This window comes from Nestor notabilis, unplaced genomic scaffold, assembly GCF_000696875.1.
Source record: "Nestor notabilis isolate BGI_N333 unplaced genomic scaffold, ASM69687v1 scaffold19055, whole genome shotgun sequence".
Lineage (NCBI taxonomy): Eukaryota > Metazoa > Chordata > Aves > Psittaciformes > Psittacidae > Nestor > Nestor notabilis.
Window position 1 is genome coordinate 25,199 of NW_009928107.1, and position 16,656 is coordinate 41,854.

Genomic DNA, 16,656 nt, shown 5'->3' on the forward strand with positions numbered 1-16,656 from the left:
TTTTCAGATCTTCTGTCTCCCTACCTCATGTCTACTTCTGCTTTAATTGCTCGTTAACTGAACAGCTATGGGAAAGCAACCTCAGTAAATAACTAGTAAGCAAAACACAGGATAGGGAGGGCCTTGTGCCCTGGTTATAGAATTAGGAAGGAGGAGGTACAAAGCACCTCAAGGTGCAATAGTTAAGCCTGAGCCTTCCTGGGCTTGGTGTGGTAGGTTAAAATAACTGGCCTCATTCCTCTGGGCTACATGAAAGTGGATTATCCTGTTATACATGACCAGTTAGTTTACAATTCCATTTTCTTTTTATATTAGCTTGTATAGCCTTTATTCCTCAAATAACTTTAGGAAGTGAAGGAAAAAAGTGGTGGCGAGCAAGGTGAACTAGGGATCAGAAATATGAAAGCCTTTACAGGGCATTAAGCATGAGTCCCGTAGCTGGGCATAATAAAATAGCAGGAATAGTAAGATCTGCCAGAAGGATGAAAGACTCTTAGTTTAATGAATTAACAGAATCTGGGGAATGTGTTCCCTGAGGCTAAATGAGGACACGTCTCCTTATTCCTTAATCTCTGCCTGCACAGGCTTGATTCTGCTTCTTGATCTTGTGGAATGCATCTTCCCCATAGCTAAGGCTGTGGGGAGGGACTTCAGCTTTTGAAACCTGTGCAGTCCTCAACATACTGGAAGCTGCTTTTTTTCCAGTGCTTGCAGCTCTTCATATTAGGAATACCACCGTACACCACAGGAACTGCAGGGGAATTCTAGTAGTTTTAACCTCAAAAGTCTTGTAATAACTTAATAGGTTTGCTTGGAAAATCTTCTGTGAAGAAAGAAATGTGTGTCTTCCTGTCTGCCTTCATTCCCCTGCCCTGGTATAAACATGGTAGGTATAGTCTGGCTAGACAAAGATATGGAAGATGTATATAGATATAGCTTGCTTTTGCCTTAGTTAGGAGACTTGCAGGTTGTGGCTTGGGAGGACCTGCTAAATCTGCTGCAGCTCTCATGGTACATTAATGTTTAAATGGTAGGAGTACTTGAATAGGTGAAACTGCTCTCAGCATTCTTAAGTTGCTCAGTAAATGATAGCGTGTTTCCTCAGTAACAGCAAACCCTGCCATGTGTAAAGCTATAACCTGCCCATGACCCCGCATAGCAAAGGAGTGCTGGTATCTGGCAGAGCTCACAAGTCTGGATGACTTTAATTCTGTTTTAACAACAGATAAGCTGTGAAGTGCTATTCTGCTATGAGAATAGGTAAAGACTTCAACTCAGATGCCACTCGCAGCTGCAACTAGTATTTATTCCTACAGCTCCTGGCAGCGAAGCTAGAACAATAAGTGTCTGCACATATTGGAAACATCTGCACAAATTGTTTCCTCTGCAGAGCTATCTACACAACAGACAACACTTTGTTCAGCAACAGGTTTTAGTCCTTTCCTTGGTAGTACCACTAAATAAACTACATTCAACTTGTGCAAAGGGGATGCCAGAATCCTCTTGTTGGTGTTGCACATCTTGATTGATGGCTCTTAAAATGCTCTGTTCCAAACTGCTAATCGCATTGTGCAAAATGAGACCGCAGAGCTGTGTTCTGATACTAACAAACTTCATCAAAGTGGGAGGTCATTTCCTGGCAGAGGTTAAACTGTGGCAGGGAAGGCCTGGAGGTTTGTTTACATAGCCTCTAGGCTGCCATAAGATGCTACACTGGATTAATCTGATCTTTCAAGATCTCCATTAACAGCTTTGATTGTTCTGCAATGTGTATTTTTTTTTTTCTAGGGCACAGGAAACCTTCATGCAGTGGGACCAGTGTAGAAGATTTTATAACTTCCTCATGGCAGACAACATGAAGAAGATCATCCTTTCTCACAGGTACTGCAGTACATCACTTGTGCTGATAGTATTGATTGGGTCAGTTGCTATATTGCTTTTGTCTTTTAGTCCTTTAAAATAGAGCTTCTGAAAGTTTATGCACCAGTTCCTTGTTTGGTAGTCTTTAGATCAATCAACAGAGAAGGGGAACCTGTATCAATCTTATTCATATACTGTGAAATACATAAATAAGCTTTGATGATCTTGTTAGAAGAAAGCAGGCTTTGTCTTTGTGCCTTCTGAGGAAACTTGCTTAATGAATGAAAAAGATACGCACAGGAAAACATTGCAATTAAACTTCAAAGTGGAGCATTCTGCATCTGTTTCACTTCTAGCCAAAGAATTCCTTATTCAAGGAGCTCCTTGTTCTGCCACCTACTTGAGGTAGGACTAACCTTCAAGATCTGCTGTTTATCAAATAAGCAAATAGTCAAACTGTAGCTCTGGCTTCTAGCTGATCCTCTAGAAAGAAATACTTAGTGTTGCTGTTCCTGGAGTGCAAGTGCCCTTGTAGGATCCCTGTGCTGCTGCTGTGATCTGTGGCTCTCAACATAAAGGAATGTGTGTGTTAAATAGGTGACATGCTCAATGTTATTGTTCCCTCCATCAGAAGTTCTCTGGGTACTTCTTTCTAGGGCCATAAATGTGTAAGTACCTCATCTGTGTATATTTGAAGTTGCCTAACTCAAAAGACTCATTCCAATTAAGAGCATGTGTCACTTGCAAACTTTTTGTTTCACTATTTACACTCCTGTGCAGTATGGAACACTTGTAGAAGGAATTAGGGCAGATGATGTGTAGGATGAGCCACATAATTCATTCCAGATTGACAAATATGTAGACAACTTGACCAAATTGAACATGTGAAGTTGGGTAAGCCCCCATTAAAAGTACTTGAATTCATAACTCAGAAAAACCTAGTGCTGGGTTGAAGGCAAGCCTCTTAAACTTTTTTTCCACAATCTCTTCTGCTGTAAGGCAACTCCCCCAAATCAAACCTAACCTCCCTCCTGCTCTGCCCTGCAGCTGCCTCTGAAAGGGAATAAAACCCCTTTCCAACTTGTGGTTTTTGTTCTCTGTTAGGGGAGCAGTTTGTTCTGGTAAAGAAACATACCCTCTCCTGAGAGCAATAACTAATCATGACAAGTGTCCATAGTAAATAGCTTTCTGCTAAGGTAATGCCTCAAGTAGTTTCTGCTGTGTGAGCTAACCTAGGATCTGTGCTGAGGAGACTTTAGGCCAGATGGTGAAGGAGGTGCTATGCTCATGACTCCTAATGGTCTCACCCAAGCCACCCACAGGTTTGGTCTGAAGCCAAAGGACCCTCCCTCTAACATGCAGCCTCTGTTCCAAATGCCCTAGTGCTGGGAAGATTCTTTTTAGAGGCCCCTTATGCAGCTTTTCAGTATAACAGGAAAACTTTCCTCTATGAAGAGGCTGTTAGGGTTTCTGTTATGCCTTGCTGCAAAGGGAATTGGACAAATAAGCTGTGCTTGTTCCCAAGAAAGCCTCATGTGTGTGTAACTCACTTCTAGTCTTATCTTGTCACACTTGGTAAACTTGCTTGTCCTTGAATGGGTCATGGCTTTCCTGCCCCTGTCGTGTAATTTGGATGTTTTTGTTGATGTTACTCTTTCAGGCAAGTTCTTTTTGGAGATAACCCGAAGAAGCCACAGAGCCTGTCAGATGCTGATCTGAGCAAACTCTATACAGCAACATCCCTTATGCAGATTGATGATAACGTTATGAGGTATGAAGGGTGATTCTCTGATCCTCTGTAGAACTCCAAATGCACCTTCTCTTTCAAGTGTTGCTTTTGCATGCCCCTAGCTGTGCCTGTAGGAATCTGCTGAAATACAATGCTGACAACCTCACATTCTTCCTTACCTTCACGCTGAATAGAACTTACCACAAAAAAGCTTGCTATTGACAGTCACAGCTTCTGAAAAATCCTCCAGGAGGCATTTAGTTATCAGCAACATCTGAACCTGCAACCTCCAGTAATGTAGGAAGCGGCCAGCTCTGCCTGCAGGCTCTGTCAAAAACCAGTGCAGAATGTGGAAAGCAGCTCAGAACTGCTCATGAATGTCCTTAGCCCTGTGTCAATTTTGAAAACAAACCCTTCTCCCCAAACACTAGCACTGCCTTCTCAGTAAGCATTAGGGTTAGCTGAGATAATGCAGCTTTTTCTACTTGTCTTTCTAACACCTTGCTTTAAGCAATAGCCTGTTACTGCCTGTGTCCTTGAAAATAACATATAGCGCTTTCTTCAGTGGCAGTGTTCATACCATGGCATGTTCAGTATCAGGCATTGACACCTTCTCAAGAGGAAGCTGTAAACTGTCAGCTATATGGCTATAAAACACTTTTGGCAGACTGGGAGTGTTGCTGGCTGCCTTATAAAAGCCATTCCTAGGAAAGTCTCCCTTCTTATCCCCTGATCCCTGAGGCCTTTCTAGTTTGGGCCAACAGCTCTGTTGTCTCCCATGTCAAAAAAGGCCCCCAAAAGTGCAAACCAAAAAGCATCACCACAAACATATGAATATAGATTTACTGAATTTTTGGGTTGGGATGGAGTGCAAAGGATTTGGTGAAGAACTGCAACCACATTGAATTCTGGGTGGCTTATAGGCAGGCCTTTTTGTCCAATATGTTTAAGATTCATAAACTGGTGGGTTTGTGATTGAGAAGGCTTTTTGGTAAAGATGAACAAGATTAACTTTGCTTTCATATGTACAAATAAGTGGGATACTTTAAAAGAAATGCCTTGAATACTGCTAGATTTCAACCTGCATGTTTAACTTGCCCATGCTAACAGAATGTTTGAATAAGCACAGAAAGCACAAAGGTGTGTGCTGCCAGAGGTGAATTCTGCAGAGACACTGGGTGAACAAAACCATTGTCTGTGAATTGAGCCATCATTCCTATTCCTGCATGTATGTCCTCACGTGGAACTAAGTGTCACATGGGTACCAGAGGCAGGTGTTTGCAATGACAGTCTTCTCTGTTGCAGGAAGTTCCATGGCTACAGTTCCCTGAAGGAATACTATGAAGAAGAAAGCTGCCTGCACTACTTGCACAGGGTAAGTTCTTGCAGTAGAGACTGCTCTTGTACCTTAATTTTCCTATTGCAGAGAAAGTGCTCCATGGTTTCTGTTGTCAATACCTAGACCCAGCTGTCTGAGCTGGGATTTTCAGGAATAAACAGGTACACTATACTGGGATTTCAGTTCTTGTTACCTCTAATACTGGGGCTTGATGCTCTGGTCTCTTAAGAGCTTGTAACCCTGGGAGATAGTGGCACCCAAGTGATCTAGATAAAGCTGTTCATTCAGCTGAACTGCTCTGAGCATATGTATAAGATAAGGCTGGAAATAGGTGGCATAGAGCCTGCAGCTTCAAGGAAGAAAGGCTTACTCTGGATACTGTGGAGGAGGCTCAGGATGCTGTCTGGCAGGCAGATGTTTAGCAGACCAAAGTTTTGCAGAAGTGGAACTGGAAGATTTAATTCCTCCTTGATCTACTGAGCCAGAGGATGGAGATGTTCCAAGGGAGTTCCCTGGACTTTAACCAAGGTGTCCATAACAGAGCTGGTGCTAGCTGCCTGGTGTGCAGAGCAATGCAGAGTAGAAAAGGGTGTAGCTATTTGAATTCTGAGAATGGGGAAGATCTGTGAATCAATCTATGCTTGTTCTGATGAACCCCTGCTCCTTTGTTACTATTGAGTTTAAAAAGTGCTGCAGGGGTGAAAAGCCACTAGTCTTAACTTCTGACTCTTTCTGCTTTTCTGATGCTTCCCCAGGTACAGAGCAACTCTGAAAAAAGATGTCTTAATTGAGTTAAGCTAAGATGCTTTTACAGTAGACAGACTGAAATTCAAATACCAGTCCCTTAATGATTTTTTTCCTTTTTTGCCATGTTTCTTGATGCAGATCTATGTTCCTCTTCTGTTGGTTAATGCTGCTGATGACCCTCTTGTGCATGAGAGTCTTCTATCAATTCCAAGAGCTCTTTCAGGTATGTTGAAACAGTCTCCTCCAGCTATGCATATTTGTATACCTGCAGCTTTCTTATCACATCATGATCCATGATTTCAAAGCAGCTTAATGTGCCTCCTTACACCTGTAATCCTGTGAGGTGTACTAAGCCTCTTTAAATCACCAGTTGTAGAACTAACAATGCTAACCTTGATCAGGAGGGACTTGAGTGCTTTCAGGCACCTTCTGCTGGCTTGGCTGATGTTGATAGCCAGCAGGTTATCTTCAAGTTACACTCTTTAATAGAAAAATGCTTCCTCATGTCTTCATTCCTCTCTGGGATTCAGTAGAAAATTACAGTGTTATTTTTGATCAGGTAGGGATGGACAGCCCCCTTTGCTGAAGAAGCAGGGGGGCATATGCATAGCTGTGTTATTTAGTACTGAACTTGAAAAGACTTCTGTGAGCTGTCTATTTTCAGCCAGGAAAAAAGGGCATATTATCTCTAGAAGCTCAGAAGAGGGAGCTGGCTGCTGCTTCATCACACAAGTAGTGAGTGCACAGGGAGGGAAGCAGGGTTCATTCTTTTCCTGGTTGAAAGCTGTGAGCATAGAATTTATCCACAGCTGCTTCCAGACAGAAGCAAGCACAGGGGTTTTCTTGCCATATGTGGAACAAGGTGGCTGATGTACTATGAGAGCTTAGTGCAGCTTGACATGATGTTAAGAGTTCTAGTCCTAGAGTATGTGAGTTAAAGATGTTAATTTGTTAAAGAATGAGTATTCTTATCGAAATAAGGGCATTGCTCAGACACCCTCAGTACTGACTGGGATCTGCTCTTGCAGACTGCCCTGTTCCATGAAGCAGTAAGGTTATATGCTTTAAACTTCAAAGTGGCTGTGACCTTCATGCATTTCTGCTTCCCACACATGATTTTGGTTCAGATGCTATGCTAAGGGTCAAATTGATTTATTGCAACTTAAGATGGTTTCATTCTCAGCCCCAAGATGTTAAACTTCTGGAACTCTCTGCCTCCTTTTGTTTTACAGAGAAAAGAGAAAATGTCATGCATGTGCTGCCCCTTCATGGAGGTCACCTGGGATTTTTTGAGGGGTCTGTACTGTTCCCAGAACCTCTTACCTGGATGGATAAGCTTGTGGTACAGTATGCCAATGCCATCTGCCAGTGGGAGAAGACAAAGTCTCACTGCTCAGACACAGAGCAGGCTGTATCTGGCCCGGAGTAACTGACCCAAAGACTCTAGATCACTTCAGCATATCTCCCCCTTTGGGAACATCTTGTTCCCTCACTTGCTGCTTCAGGTTACCATTCTCCTTGATATCCTATGGCTGGGGTTTGATCACAATCTTTTCTTGCAAAGTGGAGTTAAAGCAAAGGTTAATATCTGGTCAGAGCATTTTTGCATATAGAGTCACTTGGGTTTGTAATTTGCTGCTCTGTCTGAAAAATGAGGTTGCTGTCTGTGACTTGTTACAGGGTTGTTGAGCCCAAGACTGCTTACTTTAATATAGCAGAAGTGTCAAATATCAAAATCTTTTCTCCTGCTGGTCAAAACCTTGATCTGCAGCATTTGTTTAGGTGCAGATGACAGGGTAACTATGGCTCTGTTCTGTCCTGGTGCTGGAAAAACCCTGTACCAAGCCACAGGCCAGAGCGTTGTTCAGTCTCTAAGCCACTAAAATGTGGCTTGGAAAAACAGACGCATGACTGCAAGTGAAGTTCCAGCCTTGCACCATCTCAAGGGGAAGCCTTTTAGTTCCTAGGAATGCACTTACACAAGTGAATCAATTTAAAAATACTTAACTTTTCCGTGCTTCAGCTATCTGTGGATTGGGGTGTCTTTATGCTGGAACTCTGAGAAAAGCTGCAGGCTGGTAATACCATTTAATGTTTGTATGTAAACATGTTCTCACACCAAGACTAGATCAGTCATCTTTGCCTCTTTTTAAATGTAATCATCTTTTTAGTACTGGATTTTTCTTTGACCCAGGGCTTTTTAAAGCTGGCTTTGGCTTCCAGATGGAAACCAGTGATCATGAATCTGGAGGATCTTTCTGTGAGCTCAATCTGTCTTTAAGCATAATTCATAGAGAATTAAGTACTCTCAAACGGTTTTCAGACACATGACTTGCCTTAGAGTTGGTGGGGAACTGGTTTTCTCTAGCCCTGTGCAACTAAAATGGTATCTCTGCATGGCTGACTACTTCCGTACCTATGTAAAGGCTGTAGGATTGCTGGCTCCAGTAAGACATTGGGCTCTTCCTCGCTTGATTCCTTTTTCACAACCAGACATCCTCTTCTAGTTTAAATGTGTGAAGCGTTGAAGGTGTTGGCAGGAAAGATGCCTACTCACTTGTGCTTTTCCCCTCAAGTGGTGTTACAGTCTGTGCCAAGATGGCTATTAATGACTCTAGTCTATCCCCTGGAAGGAAAGTCGTCCCATGACAATCTGGAGACTGAAACTTTGTGGTGAAGATCTTTTTTTACTGTTTATTCTGTCAATATTGTAGTCTCATTAATCCATCTTTAGGACTGTTTTATCACAGTGTCAGTAAAGTTCTTCTCCTGCCACACTTCCCACATCAGTTAGCACTTTATTGCTTCAGACTTGGTCTATGTTCCAGGCACTTTAGTTTATAGCTTAAGGGTGAAACAAGCTGTAAGACGTCAGTCTGGTAATATAGGGGAGCAAGCTTTCTGGACTGCCCTGTCCCTGAACTTCAGTAGGTTGGAGAGGTGGGTTTTGTTTTAATAAAGCAATAATGAACTATTGTAGCAAAGGTGCATTATCATATCAGGAAATTCCTTTAATTTGCCTTAGGCCAGACACCTTGGCCTGTTACAATGAACTGTGGCTATCTTGTTAGTAGATCAGGTTTCCTTTTTGATTCAAAGAAAAGATGTGGCCAAGTAAAGCTATAGCAAGACTTGGCCTTTCTTGTGGCTATTCCTTAAGAACTATTTTAGGGCATCAGTTAGCAAGGATATTCTTAGCTGATGGATATCTGGTCTCTATGTTTTTATCTTCTTATTCATACTGTGTCTGTACATTGCTAAGATCTGTCATGAGACACTTCAGGTTTTTGCTTAAGTAGCTGTTCATGTAATATTCATTGGATAGGACTTAAATCTTCTTGCTTGCACAGAAGTGGAGTGTAAACAACACTTGTACACATCAGATAGATACAGTATAAATTTAGGTGTGTAGAGGGATGTGATTTTTTTACCTCCAGTGGGTTACAACTTCAGAAGTGTTTCGACTCTCATCATATACTACAGCTGTAGCTTACGCAGGTTGTGGCTGTCTGCCTTGAGGAAGCTAAGCTGCCCTTCCCATCCTTCATGTGTCTTTCCCCAATCCAGCTTTACTGTGCTAAGTATCAACTTGAGACAGCTCTAGAGGAAGAGTCCTTAGTACTGATACTGCTGTTAAAGCAAAGAGCCCATCATATAACCCAGCATGTGGATATCTATGAAAGAAAGGTCAGTGTGCATCTGAGCTCCTTTGGGAGCAAAATATCTGCTGTCCTCAACTTGAGAGCCTTATCAAAAGGAGGGGTGCTCTGCTCAGCTCCCCAAGTGGCTGAAGCTCTGTGTTACTTCCCAGGACCCCAGACTGGCAGAACAGTTCAGCTGACTGGCCCAGAGCATGAAAGGAGGGCGAGACCTGGCTGGGAAGGTTAATGCTGAGGTAAAGCAAGTGTTTTGCCTCTACTTTTTGGCCGGGTCCCTTTACAGAACCCAGGGTACTTGCAGCTTCCACTACATCAGATCTGCCAGCATTTTTAATGGTCCCTTCTGAATTGAAGGTGTTTTCAGATGGGTCTGGCAGTGTTGTAGTTGCACTGTAAAGTCAAATGTGAACTTCCCTGCAGTCTTTTTCTGGAGTGTTTTCCTGCAGTTCCTGTTTATGAAGATGCAGGCTACAAAGAGCATTAAGCAAAGATGTGGGGAACTATTAGCTCCAGTACTGAATTTAGCCAAGCCACCTGTGTGTCATCTGTCCTGGGTCTGTCACGAGTTCCCAGACCCCAGCCCTTTGACATGTGGTGCCTTGCCTTTTCCTTCCTCCTCCCTTGACATCAGCATATCTAGAGACTTCAGTAACAGCTCTCTCAGAGCTTTGGGGGCTTTGCTTTTTAGTAAATGAATTTTCAGACACTAGGACATGAGACACCTGGCAGTGTGCACTGTACAAGTGAGTCTTGACTTAAAGGACCTTTGTGGGCAGCCTATGACTAGCTGCAGTCTATTTGAAGGCTTAAAATAACAATGTCTATAAGCAGTGGATTGCTTTCAGCTCTCTGCTCCTCTAGCAGTAGGGAGTGAGTCATAGAAGGAGGGTTTGCTTTGCTTAACATGTGATTTGTCACTTTACAATCCCAAAGTTCCTGTGTCTATTAACTCTCCAGCAGCGTAGCTGGAGTTAGGTTGCCTAAGTGACTGCTTCAAAAGAAAGAGCAGAGAGTAGCAACTTGAGGATCTAATTGCCAAACAGTTTAGTCACCTGGATTCCTTCCAGGTTTTTCTAGAAATATTATGCCTGCCTGGAGCTTATTGAAATTCTTCTCAGCCTTTTTCCAGGAGACCAGAGAAGGCCCTTGCCTTGTGCTGTGTGTGTAAGTCATTTGTTGTGAAGAGCATCATCTTGTTTCTGGCTTGAGTCATGCTCCATGTGTCCTTATTCCTTAGGTGGGTCTGCTGGCTGGGTAGGTCCCAGAGCCACAGTGACTCAAAGCAGTATCTAGGTGAAGAGCAAACAACCCCTCTTGGTGTGAGGACCTTCTGCAGGCTTAGAATGCCTCAAAGCAACGGCAGCCCAAGGGAGGGGTGCCTTGTGACTGTACCCCTTTATCACTGGGAATGTGTGTTACACTGGCCTGACCTTTCCCAGCTGTTGGGGGAGCTTAAGTGTAAGTGCCATCAATGAATCAAAGCAGCTGCCAGCTTTCCATGCTGTGGTGGCAGGGTTTCTAGGGTTATCCTGAACTGTTGTGTTCTGAACATGTCTACTCTTGGGTTTGCTGGTTAATCAATGGACACAAACACTGCAATCCAGGGCAGTGTTTGTCAGGTTGGCTCTGCTGATTGAACAGCCTTTTTCAAGTCTCTTTAACATTCTCCAGAAGCTCCAACACCTCATCACTTGTGGATAAAGGCTTTTCTTTCCTCCTCACCCCATAGCATTGCCTAACCCAGGTAGTTCTTATGCCAGTAAGAAGCCTGATTCCATAAGGTAGCTCTACACAAAACCTTCGTGCTTCAGTCTGAATGACAAGCTCACATTGTCTATCTCTGGTCATGCAAGAGCTTTGATTAGATACAGAACTTTCTTCTAGGGTCTCTGCTATAGTTCTACTGGGATGTTGACCCTTCCAATGGCTTGTGCCAACTGGGAAGTCTTTAAAAGGCCAAACAAATCCCACTTGTATTTGATATAACCAAACCCTTCTGCTTAGCCCAAGTCAGCAGCTTCCCAAAAGAGTGTGTTTTCTCATTGTTAAACTCATCAGCTTGACCATAATTCCCAGTGACAGATCACTAGGCGTTCTTCTTGAGAAAGCATAACCTCTTCCTTCAAAACTCCCAAGCCAAAGAGGTGTGGAGAGAGCTCAGGAAGAAGAGACCTGTGCCCTTGTTCTGCCCATGCAGCTGTGCTAGAGCTGCCAAGTGGCTTCTGATGTTCTTGGTGAGCAGTTCGCTATCAAAATACTTCCCAGTTGGCAAAACTATACTCTGCAACCATCCCTAAAGGCTGCCCCAAACCAGCTTCATATCCTGAGACACATCCCTGCTGCCATGTTCTGAGTCAGATTCTCTGGAGCTGATGGCTGCAGGGGAGATGATTTGCAACTAGCAATGCAATTTTTCTATATCTGCTGATGTTTACCTTTCAAATGATATATATAAATATATATAAAACAATGTCTGATTTTTTTTCCTCTTTGATTTTTGTTCTCTGTGTGGTGTAAGATGGAGATCAGTGCAAAGCAAAATGTAATTTTGTTATCTTTTGATTCGGTGGGATTTCTTTATTTAAAAATAAAGGACTTATTGAAGCCAGTGCTCCATGTAGTGACTGTGTGCAGTGTTTACTGGGTGATCAAGTCTGTCACTCTTAGGCCATGCCTTCTTACTTGCTCCCTTTGCAGTGGGGAGAGGATCATTTGATGGGGGAATACATCGTGATTAAAATGCAAGTGGGCAACTGAACGTGTTCCCTCAGTTGTGAGATCTGATTTAGCTGAAGGAGGAACAAAAGGCACCCTTTAGCCCAGCGGTTCCTGCAGTGCACAGAAGGACTCCTCTGGGATGGCAGCTTCCCTGGAGGATGTGGCAAAGCTCTGGGCTTGTGTTTCTGCAGCAATCACCATGTGTTATTCTTCCCTACTTGAGAGAGGGTGGATTTCCTAATCTCTCAGCTGCTGGCAGAAGAAACACACACCAGCAGCTCTGGCCGGGACACGGGCATCTCTGAGCCTGGGGCAGAAAAAAGCCCTGCCCAAAGCACCACTTGAGAGACAGGAAGAGCTCACCAGGTTTTCTACCTACTGCCCCAATGACTGGGCCTCATGAGCTGCTGGGGTGGCTGGGCTGGACCGGCACCATTGCTGCTCCTCCCCTCTAAGGAGAACTGTGCTATGGGAGGCGGTGTTTTGGGCTCCATCTCTAGTTTATTGGCCATTGTAATTTAGCTGTTAGATCTACTTCAGAACTTGGTCAGAGTCATTGTGTGGGGAAGCCAAGGCATGCATGGATGATGCTCACTGCTCTGTTTGCTACATCGTTCCCTGTCTCCCCATCAAAGCAAGCTCCTGGCTCATAACTTGTCCCAGCAGTGTTAAGCAGCCACAGGACCTCCCAAGAGCTGTGCCTGTCCCAGTCCAAATCCCAGAGGCAGCAGCGTGCTGTTCCTGCCCCTGCACATGGGGCTGTGTCTCCTGTTTTTACAAGCGCGCTGCAGTTGCTCTGTCTCCCAAGCAAGCTGTGCTGTTGTGTTTGCTCTGGCCTGATGCTTGCAGAGCTGTCACGCATGCTTTCCTTGGGATGGCTCCAGCTGCTTCCCGGCCCTGCACAGTGAGGAGCCAAATGCAGCAGAGAGGTGCCTTTCGCACACATTTCACCCCAGTGCCTCTGCCCAGACATGCCCCATCCTCCCCGCAGCTTCGGAGCCCGCATCCTGTTTGGTTTGAGCTGCAGCCAGTGCCCTGATGAATGCGGCTCTTGTCAGCACCCAACAGCCCAGCTGCCTTTGGGTCTGGGCTTCTGCTTGGTGAAAGGTGCCCGTGTGGAGCTGGGAGCAGGACAGGGCACGCTGCAGGACCAGGGTGACAGAGAAGAGACCAGCAACTTGCTCCTCTGCAAGCCCCGCTGCTGGCCAAGGGAGGAGATGCCTGGCTCATGAACCAGCACAGACCTCCTTGCCTGGGGCGCAGCTACTTCTGCCTCCCTCCTCCCAGGTCCTCCACATGAGCAAGGGCTAATTTGCTTTAGCGTCAGCACAACTCGTTTTCAGGCAAGGACCCTCCGTGGTGGCTTTTTGGTGACTGAGCTCCCTCCCACAGCACAGCGCTATGAGAAAGAGCCGTGCTGAGGCTTCTGAAGGATGCAGGAGGGTATGTTCTGCTTGTCCTTCACTCTCCCGTGGTTAAATCCATCTCCTAGTCTTGGTGGCTGCTGCAGCCTCTGTTCCCTCTCCCTGCCTGCCTGGCTGAGCAGGAATTACACAGAGCCTGGAGCACTGGTTGGGTTCTTGCATCTTTTGAGCTGTTTTCTCTTTCCTGGTTAGAGCAGATGACTGGGAATGGGGAGGCCTTGTGCAGGCAGGGGTGATGCTCATTCTGGGTTGGAGGGAGGATGGAGACCACTGGTTCCTTCACCCCTGTGCCAAAGGACAGTCAGCGATGGGGGGACAGAGGTCTGCTACCAAGCACTGATGCTGCTGGGCTCCTCAGAACCAGCAGCACAGCCGGTGTGCCTGCACCCACTAACCTGCACCCCTGTTCCATGCCACGTGCCATAAGTGACCCCAGAGCTCTGCTGTTCAACACTTTATTTCTGCCTCGCTGTAGCCCTCCCTACCCAGAGCAGACGCTCTCCTGTCCCCCCACCGCAGCTCCAGGGCTGGTGTCCTCCTTCCTGTGCTGGCTCCTGAGGGAAGGATGCTCTGCCCGGGGGGCACAGAGCTGCCGGGCAGCCCGCTGCCTGGTTTGGGGAGGGAAGAGGAGGGACAGGCACGGAGCAACCTCATCACGAGCAGTCATCCAACCAATGCTACGGGAAGGAGGTGGCTGGGGTTAGAGGGCCACCTCTGAGCCTGTTGCGTTGGGTTAGAGAGCTGTGTCTTCAGCCTCGATGCGCGGCCCAAAGAGCTTCTCTGCAGTTGCTTTGCCATCGTACTTGGGCAGGGTGCCACCAAAGTCTGCCGGCAGGATGTCAGCATCGATCTCCTGGTAGAAGGACTCCAGCTCCTCCCCATGCACAAAGACCTGGAGGGAGATGGGAGAGACCAGGGCAGCGCTTCCCAGCTGCTGTTTCACCCAGGGACATGCCTCACCCTCAGGGTCCCTCTCCAGCACTCACCCTCTCCAGCAGTTTGCTCTTCAGGAATGGTTTGACCACGTTGTAGGTGGTGGTGAAGTACCAGGGCTGGTGGATGAAGTGGACGGCCTTGAACCGTGCTGGGAAGGAGTCCTAGGATGCCAGACCCAGACACAGATGGTTACAGATGGTGCTGTCTATGTGGAGCTGGGCAGGCAGCAATAGACACCCTGGCTCTGCCGCGGCTCTCCTTGCCCCATCTCCACTTCTCTCCTTGATGGCCCCTTTTTGTTCTGATCCAGAGGATCAGCTGTCCCAGCCCCAGGGAAGCTAAAGAGCCTTCCATACAGGTCATAGCTCCTGCTCCATGAGCATGGCCACATCTCTGCTGCCCTCCTTCCCTGGGGACAGCTGAGTGCCTTTGGCCTCTGGTCCAAGCCCTGCCAGCCCTGCCGCCTCCCTTCCCTGAGCTCTCTGCTCCACCAGGGCCCTCTGTTTGCCGGGCACAGGCTCTGCCACCTCACCTGCAGCATGTCCACCATCTTCTTGAGCTCGGAGGGTTTGATCCCTGACGCCTGCTGCATGGTGAAGCCCTTGAAGTTCTCAATGATGCAGAACCCATTGATCTGGGTCTCTTCATTTTCCAGCAGCTTCTCCAAGATAATGCAATAGGCACGAAGGATCTGATGGAGAGGAGACAGCAGGGTCTGGTGTTAGGTCTCCCCTCCTGTAGACCCTGGGAGGTTCCCAGGAAGGGCCCCATGGAGCATTAGCCAGGGTTTGCTTGACTCCAGGCTGCTTGTCACAGCCAGCCCCAGGGCTTCAGAGCAGGGAGGGCGTCTCAGGGGATGCTCCACAACCACCACATTCCCCTTTCAAGTCAGATCTGGACCAATGCTATGTCATGATCAAATTCAGAGCAGAAAACAGAGCTAGGAGAAGTTGTGAGTTACACGCCTGGAGACCTCTTTGCCAAGAGGCCCTTTCTGTGCCATGTGCCTCAGTTTCCTCCTCTACCCTGCTGGCCTCTCCTTTCTAAAGAACCTTGATTTAATGGTGTGGAGCCCTTCTTCACCCCCTGTTACCTGGGCTGGGGGATGCGCACCCCAAATTTGGACTGCACCTTGCACCGTATCAGAGGGAAGGAAGGGAACCCTTTGTGATGGACATGGAAGGAACCCTTTGGGATGGACCATGCTCTCCCAGGCTCCCTCAAAGTATAAACGCAAGGGTTACAGATGGCTGGAGGCTGTGTGTGGACACATGCCTATGTGTCCATGTTGTGCTCAGACGTGCCAAGGGGCAGGAATGGGACCTCTCTGCTGGGCTGACCTCATCGAAGGTGATCTCCTCGTAGTCCCAGTTCTCGATGTTGAAGAGCATCACCACCCGGCCGTACTTGTCCCTGCTGGACAGGATGCCGGGGTAGCCGGCCTCGATGGTGCCTCGATGGTGCTGCGCACAGCCTCAGGGCTCAGGTTGTCGAAGAGCTCCGGGTACTGCTGGCGGAAGCCCACATAGCCTGGAGAGAGGCAGGAATCAGCAGGACAACGTGGCTGGGGAGCCACCAGAGCACTGGCGGCGGGGACACATCCATCCTGAGTCTGGGGTCCACACGGGTCACCAGCACACCAGCCCCAGCATGCTCAGTGTTACTCTCCCCATGTTATCCTGTACCAGTCTCCTCTCCAACACCTCAACAAGCATGTTTTTCTCCTCGTTTCCCTTTCCCCTTGCTCCCCTCCCTTGGCTCCCTGCCGGCACGAAATAAGGAATCTCCTCCTGGGAAAACGCAGGCAAACAAAACAGCTCCAATGGGAGCCAGCGCTGATAATTACAACTCATTATCCCCCCAACTGACACAAAGAGTGGAGCCGGAGCCAGGCAGGTCCCTGCAGGCAGCCACCCCCCCGGGCTGCCCTCCTGCTCCCCCTCCATCCCTGTGGGTCATTCCCAGTGTGGGGAGTGGATGCCAAAGCCCCTCAGTCTGCCCTCAGCCCTCGAGGGCCTCCAGGGGTGCTGAGCCCACCAGGCACCATGCACAGAAGCACCAGGGCGGATGCAGGACCAGCTCCTTACAGAGGTACAAAGTGGCACCTGTGGGAAGGACATGGGCCTCTCCAGGGGATGCAGCCCAAACCAGCCGGGTTTGCTGCACAAATGAAGCACCAACAAATGCTTTTTTCCTCCTATTTTGTCCAGTCAGTTAGCAAGGAATGGGACTGTCCTGGCATTG

At 47.0% G+C, this 16,656-nt stretch overlaps 2 protein-coding genes across 2 annotated transcripts in view; one reads left to right on the forward strand and one right to left on the reverse strand.

Annotated features, from left to right (window-relative positions):
• The window catches only part of ABHD2 (abhydrolase domain containing 2), a 23,839-nt gene extending 16,174 nt beyond the window's left edge, over positions 1-7,665 (forward strand). The window contains exons 6-10 of the mRNA XM_010014382.1: positions 1,789-1,881; positions 3,521-3,631; positions 4,895-4,964; positions 5,814-5,898; positions 6,908-7,665. Coding sequence (XP_010012684.1) covers positions 1,789-1,881; positions 3,521-3,631; positions 4,895-4,964; positions 5,814-5,898; positions 6,908-7,104 — 556 coding nt within the window. The 3' untranslated portion in view covers positions 7,105-7,665. The remainder of the gene's footprint in view (positions 1-1,788; positions 1,882-3,520; positions 3,632-4,894; positions 4,965-5,813; positions 5,899-6,907) is intronic.
• Positions 7,666-14,067: 6,402 nt separating this feature from the next.
• RLBP1 (retinaldehyde binding protein 1) overlaps positions 14,068-16,656 on the reverse strand; it is a 3,725-nt gene continuing 1,136 nt past the window's right edge. The window contains 5 exon segments of the mRNA XM_010014383.1: positions 14,068-14,368; positions 14,463-14,573; positions 14,945-15,103; positions 15,753-15,863; positions 15,866-15,942. Of these exon segments, the coding sequence (XP_010012685.1) occupies positions 14,210-14,368; positions 14,463-14,573; positions 14,945-15,103; positions 15,753-15,863; positions 15,866-15,942 (617 nt within the window). The 3' untranslated portion in view covers positions 14,068-14,209.